Source organism: Xylaria bambusicola (assembly GCF_022495145.1).
Source record: "Xylaria bambusicola strain CBS 139988 unplaced genomic scaffold F5B22scaffold_14, whole genome shotgun sequence".
In the NCBI taxonomy this organism is placed as follows: Eukaryota; Fungi; Ascomycota; class Sordariomycetes; order Xylariales; family Xylariaceae; genus Xylaria; species Xylaria bambusicola.
Genome location: NW_025953567.1, coordinates 32,280 through 39,038, shown reverse-complemented (window position 1 = coordinate 39,038; position 6,759 = coordinate 32,280). Strand labels below are relative to the sequence as shown.

General features: G+C 50.5%; 2 protein-coding genes across 2 annotated transcripts; one reads left to right on the top strand and one right to left on the bottom strand.

Annotated features, from left to right (window-relative positions):
- Nucleotides 1-288: 288 nt before the first annotated feature.
- Nucleotides 289-4,145, top strand: F5B22DRAFT_83364 (uncharacterized protein). Its single transcript, XM_047980606.1, has one exon. It carries the CDS (start codon nucleotides 510-512, stop codon nucleotides 4,059-4,061), a length of 3,552 nt encoding a protein of 1,183 aa, XP_047832014.1. The 5' UTR covers nucleotides 289-509; the 3' UTR covers nucleotides 4,062-4,145.
- A 363-nt stretch (nucleotides 4,146-4,508) lies between these two features.
- Nucleotides 4,509-5,919, bottom strand: F5B22DRAFT_600984 (uncharacterized protein). The gene is made up of 4 exons (XM_047974578.1): nucleotides 5,772-5,919; nucleotides 5,661-5,720; nucleotides 5,318-5,465; nucleotides 4,509-5,148 (listed from the first exon to the last, which is right to left on the bottom strand). The coding sequence occupies exons 2-4, from the start codon at nucleotides 5,712-5,714 to the stop codon at nucleotides 4,679-4,681; spliced, it is 672 nt and encodes a 223-aa protein (XP_047832013.1). The 5' UTR covers nucleotides 5,715-5,720; nucleotides 5,772-5,919; the 3' UTR covers nucleotides 4,509-4,678.
- Nucleotides 5,920-6,759: the final 840 nt, after the last annotated feature.

Genomic DNA, 6,759 nt, shown 5'->3' with positions numbered 1-6,759 from the left:
TTAATGCACCGAAACATAATTGGCGATCCCGTGCAAGCGGATCTGTTTGTCTTGCGGTAGCTCCGTCTTAATTGGGCGTCGGCTGTTGGGTCTTAACCCAACTTTCAATCCCAGGTCGCCACGCCCGGCTTCCTTGTCACAGACCCCCTGGCAACCCCTTAAGATCCCAGTCACTTCCACTTCTATGAGGATTATACTAACGAGAATTTCCCGTGCACGCAGAAATACCACAAACCAGCTCTGACTACCTTGGATGGGCATTGCCCTAAACTGGGGGTTTCGCTGTAAGGCTTGTGACAGCTGCTTGCTTTTTGTTTTATTTCCGACTCGTCGCATCAACACTTGAACTGCTTCACCTCACAGCGCGTTGTCACTCTCCGATCATTCTCTTGATGGCGAGCTGTAAATGGTAGCTCCTAGTACACCTCATCACCCTGTGTTGATTTTTTTTTCTCCCGTCGCCCATCACGATCGGAAGCAATTTACACGTTTAAGGATCAGATAAGGACATGATGAATCGGTTTAGAACTAAGAAGAAGGCTAAGGATGAGGATGGCGCTCCTCGTCCCTCACAAGACTCTGAATCTTCAATGCCTTTCCGCGGCTTTAGGAAAGGGAAGAAGTCGCAGGAAAACGAAAAGAAAGAAATCGATATAACGGCGGTACTACCCTCCAATGATGATTTTCGTACGAGTCTGCTTATGACTGGGCTTTCTGCACGATTTTCGATGTTGCGGGAGCAGGACGACCCGAATACAAAAATTGGCAAAGCAAGCGATGACAGTGTTCTGTTTCCTAAGCGACAGTCGAGGATGGATTTGTCTTCGTTCCGCGGCCTTGGAGACATTGCCGAAGTCGAATCAGTCAAGGCCATTCCGCCTTTCGCTCGGAAGGGTTCTTACAACTCGGACGACGCAGACTTGCTCAACGAAGGAAGTATAATGAGTCGCGCCAAACCTACCGAGGGTAACAACCTTTTTGGTGGACGTCAAAAGATATATAAAATTCCTGCTGGTGCTAGCTCATCCAAAGGCGTGGATGGTGGTATGGGTGGTCGCGCGCTGTACGATGATGATGTTGCACAATCAGCATTTCAAAAATGGAGGCGAGCCGAGAAGGAGCGGGAGCTGTCACAGGATGAGCACAATGAATCTGATGCACAGGACGAGCAGAGAAATTCCTCGTCTGACCTTGATCCCCCTCGCTCAGAATCGCCTATCTTTAGTAATTACAATCGAAAGCGGGAAACTTCGTCTACATTGTCGTCTACGCCATCTGTTGCTAGACATTCATCTGCCGCTACTTCAATCACGTCTTTTCAGCCCACACCGTCTGTGAAAGATTGGCAACCAGCGAGTGGTTATAGCTCCGGGCCTGAGCGAAGTGTGACTCGAACAAGGCGTCTTTACGAGACTGGTTTTTTCAACCAAGACGCGCAGGAGTCGGGGCCTGGCGGCTTATCGCGCATAGATACGATGAGTCGGCAACGACCATTTGGCACTCGAACACCCGAGTTGGGTCAACAATCACCCTCTGTGGGTTTCGCAAACCGGCTGAGCGGCGAGCGAAAACCTCTGGCTAAAGCTAGCGCACCTAACCTTCGTTCGATAAGTCCTCCTGCAAGTGCCTCGCCAACAGGACCCCCGAACCTCGGTATTCGAGTTCCAAGTACAGAAGGCAAACCCAACCACGGCGGTGCCCCACCTATAAGCCCTCCCATTAGCGAAACAGAAGAAAATACTCTAATGTCTATCAATCCGAATGATAGAGGCAAGGCTACCGCTCTTGGAGTATTTCAAAAACCTGCGCAGCCTTATGACGAATCAAGGTTTGCACAAAGGCAGTTACAACTGCAACGAGGACGAGAGACGCCAACACAGAAGGCTCGTGATAGTCCTAACCCACCCGCGCCTGAGCAAAAGTCCAGATCGCCTTCCCCGGTTCAACAAGAGATTGTTGACTCCCCGACTGCTCCTGTATTCACAGTAACGCAGTCACCTAAAAAGGATGTACCTCAACCCACCTCATTTTTGGTCGATTCGGATGGAAGCGATACATCGTCAATGATGTCACCCAAGCCCTTGCCATCCCCACAGATTCATCTCCGACGGCCTTCCGATAGAGAACATCCCGCCCTTCGGCGAGATTCTGGCGTGCCTACGCCTGCATCATCTTCTCTTACGACATCTCAAGATGAACCGTCTACTAACCCAGATATTCTAAACAAACTTGCAGTTGAATCAAAAGGCCCTTCTCCTACAGACTCGCCGACCCTCGGCCCCGTATCAAATGATTCCGGTCTAAGCCTTATGGTACGGCAACATCTCCGAGCTGACAGCAATGCCTCGTCAATTTACTCTGGCGTACCTCCCACAGCAGGCACAGAGTCCCGGTTTCCTACCGATACTGTCGGTTCGAAAGCTACGCCTGAGTATAGCCCAGGTTACAACCCCTGGCAGGGCGGAGATCAAAGTCGTGATTGGAACCTGGACCTAGACGTTGCCGAACCCCTTGCAGATACCGAGTCCCTGATGTCGGATTCTAGTAGGGCTGTTCAATCCAGGGTGGAGTTATCTTCACACAACGAGTCAAACAACCAGAACACGGACGAGTTCGCAAGCCGTCTCGCTGATGGTGCTCGCCGAATCCGCGAAAAATTAACTTCGTATGTTGAGACCGACAGTCGTTCCTCATCCCCACATAGGCTAGAAGAGCACAACGATGCGTCTGACTTAGCGCCACTTCCACGACCTAGTGGCCTCGGCGCCATCTTACGTCCTAGGAGTAGCAGAGGCTCCTTGGTTGATCGTGGCCGGGAACCAACCTCGACCAGGGCTTTCAAGATGATGGGTATCAGTCCTGGGGGCTCTAGAACAGCTAGCCCAGGAAGCGAGTCTCAAAAGGGGCAGAGTGATGCTGGGGGGCTAGCACAAGAGGGAGAGGACAAAGAATCCACCAGTGATAGCCAGCCACCTGGGCTCCGTCAATTTCGACAAGCCAGACGAGACCTGCAACGGCTCAAGGAGCTGGAGTCGCAATCTCGACATTACCCAGCACCTCAGGGCCCCCCGCCGGATATCCCATCTCCGCAACAAAGAGCCGCGAAAGAAGCTATGGAACAGAGGACGAGGACACCAAGCCGAGACCACAAGCCGCCTCCTGTCTATTATAAACAACGTATACCAAGCGACGAATTGTGGAATGGCGACTCCCCTGATAACTCACTTTATTATCGAAACGATCGACAACGCAGCGAGTCTGAATCTAGCTATGAGGCACGCTCCAACAATAGAATGACACGGTCTAGAGATACATTCACTGGACGGGAAACTACCCCCGCTCGCTTCTCTCAGTCGCCAATGCGCCCAACTGGGCTACCAGGGACTGATATTAAACGTTCACCAATTATGCCTCCACAGCCTCACCCTAATGTTTCACTGAGGATGAACACATCAAACCAGAACTCAGGCGGCAAACTATACGTGCCACGCACTTATGAATCTGACCAGCCTTCCCCTATCTCACCAGGAGCGTCGCCTTTGTTCAACTCAGCACCACCCACTCCTCGTAATTTATCTCCTAGGCCTCCGGTTGCCCAAAACCTAAGTTACGACAGTGTAACTGTGCCTAGTTCTGGTTTTCACGCGGCAGAAAATAACAAGTCATATATCAACACTCGAGATGCGCCCCCTCTTCCTCCTATCAACCCGAGACGGCGTCAGGATAGCACAAAAGCACGTCCGGCTCTGGAATCGTTTGTTTCTCGGGATCGAGACAACTTTGAGCGTAACGGTAGGGTGATGTCGCCAAATCATCTCAGCGAAAACACTAACGGCGTGGATCATCGAGGTGTCTCTACCAATGGCAACAGAGACGGTTACAGTGCCCACTCGAAACGACCTCAAAGAGCGATGACGGATGTTGCTGGCTCGAATGTGGGTTTCGGCAAGCCGCGAGGCAACAGCTCGCCTCTTAACAGTGTCCCACCCACATCTAGAATGACTGTGGGGCAGCTCAGAAATATGCCGCACAACACTGGTCTACCAGGTGGTATGATTTAATAGCTGAGTGAATATCTCGATCTGGGATATGAGGCGACCCCATGGCTGGACATCACGGCTGCCTGCTCAATGGCACTAAATGCTTCTTTTAGATCGCCTGCTTGGGAGTCATACAGCGCTAAGGGTATAATCACATTGTCGTGATTGAGCGTGGCAATTTCTTTTTCTTTATGTTCTAATTTTATCCCATTTTAATCCATAATCAGGATGGCTTAGGAGTTGATATTGGCGACAACGAATGCTTTGGGTTGGGTTGGCCGAAATATGAATATCACAAATGGAGCCAAGGTGTTTGTCTGATTTTGGAGAACCTATGGTTCGGAATAACATGTACAATGTACGCGTTCTGTGAAGGCACGCGAGATCGTTGGCTGCCTCTGGAGTCGGTCAAAATCTTGGTGCTGAAACTTATTGAAAGAGATAACGCAAACAATTGAGTACGGAATATACCTACTATTGTTACACTACTAAAATAAATGAATCCTCTGACCAATTCTTCCTGAATATTTACCATGCTCCAGCTGTCCGCCATGCATCGCTTGGATACGTTGCCTGCCTTGATTCTACTTATTGATCCAGAGTCTTGGTCGTGATTCTTTACATAGGCGGGACTAACGTCAGAGTCTGTTGATATCCCGTACCATGATAATATTATTGTCGCCTTCACTACCCTCAACCACGCGAAAGCCAACCTTTTCGTAGAAAGCCACAACCTTACTATTCTCGCCGGCCACGCCGATGTGCTCTCCCTCCCCGTAATCCTGGCCACTCTTCTGCACGCTCAGCACGAAGCTCTCAATCAGCTGCCGGCCCCAACCCCGCCCCTGCCACGCCGGCAACAGGTCGATGTGCATCGTCGCGCGCCATCGCCTCGTCACGGCCTCGTTGGACCCTAGGAGCATCCAGTCGGCGCGGTACGCGTTCTGCGCTAATGCGCGGGGGTTGATGATTACCGCGGAGGTGGTGGCGGCTGGCACGGTCCACGGCTCCCGGATGTCGAAGCCCGGACTCGCGACGTCGCGCGAGAGAATCGATGTCACGTAGCGCGAGTAATCTGCTACGAAGGCGTATACGTCTGGACAACCGACTGCGAGGCTGGTGGTTAGCGGGGTGTTGGTATCACTGCTTTGTTTGGTGTGTGGCGACTTGTCTTTATGAGATTGAGCTGAACTATGGAGCTGTCTCACTTGTCTGCCCCCCTTTATATGATATGTGTGTATGGGGAGTTACAGAGGAATAGTAGAGATTCGACATACTGCAATATCCCACGGCCGTCCCGGTCCCGTCGTCAAGCACGTAGCACGTAGAAGGGCTGAGGCATGTGTATGGGTGCGTCCAGAGGTACGGGGAGAGCTTGGCGGCTGCGGGGGAGGCCGCGAGAGATGGTGGGAGAGTCGCGATACACTAGGTATGTTAGGTCAGATTGTTGATGTCTTGTCAATTGTGTGCTTGTCTGCTTGTGTATGTTTATGGTTGCTGAGGTATGTGTAATGAATATCCCTCATTTGGAGTATGGGGTTTGCGATACTGAACTCGTATAATCGCGTGTATAAGGACATGGGTACTGCCAAGTAAGGAGTTTGGATGAGCTTCACCTACGATCTGCGCGCACGCTTCGAAGTCGGAGTCCTTGTAGAGCCGGATGAACGCCATCGTCACCTGTGACTGTTCGAAACACACGGATTACATGGAATTAGGTAGAATACGTACGTGTCTATGGCGTACCGAGGCGATATCCAAGGCCTTCTTTGCGAGATCAAGTTGACATAGGTGGCTAATCTAGGTATTTACCCATCTACCTGATGATCTATCTATCTACCTCGCAACTTCACACCGAGTTGCATGCGAGCTCTTGTGAGACCCCAATCCTCCACTTTCCCCTTTTGGCTAAACGACACTTATCGCTATGTACATCCTTAGCTGGGCGAATCGCTTTAAGATCTTCGGATTTTTCAATTGGTGAGGGGTTTGGTGTCCGGGTGTGTTTTTAAGGGGGTGAGACCAACTGCATTGTTGATATCCCGAGCGTGAGACGCGGAACGCAATTGCTCACCTCAGAAATCACGAGACTTATATGACTCTTAACTCTGCACAACGGCGTAGGTATATGCACACTTTGTCACGGACATCGAACAGCTAGATGTAAGATCGCCTCTATCCGGCCGGAAAAGCGGAAGAGCTTGAGGGCCTTAGCAACAACATATCGACCGAAATAGTCAGCCTAAGCTTAACATCTGAGTGTGTTGATACTAATACTCTCATAGCACACTGAATAATGAGAAACATCAAAACTCTGAGGTTGAGCTGCTGATTGAGGCTGTTCAGCTGGGGGTATGATGATAATAGGGCTTGAGCTTTGGTTTCATACCAGAGCGGCCACGCGTCAAATATTGTTTCATAATAATATATCAACAATAAAACTCGGTATATACGCATATAATGCCTACAATATTATGAGCAGTGTGGGAGGTTCGCCCTGTGTTGCAAAGCACTGCCTGGGTACTCATACGGGCCTATTAATTCCCTCGACTACAAAATTAATACCACTATCTTTAGCTAACGACTTGTATGTCAATGCGAGTTCGTGCAAGCTATGCACAGCGCATCTTAGTGACGTTAACTGGTGGTGCACTGCCACTTAGCACCTTTCTCAGCATTTCAGCCGCACCTAGAGGATCCTATGACCTCAGGAAGCTTC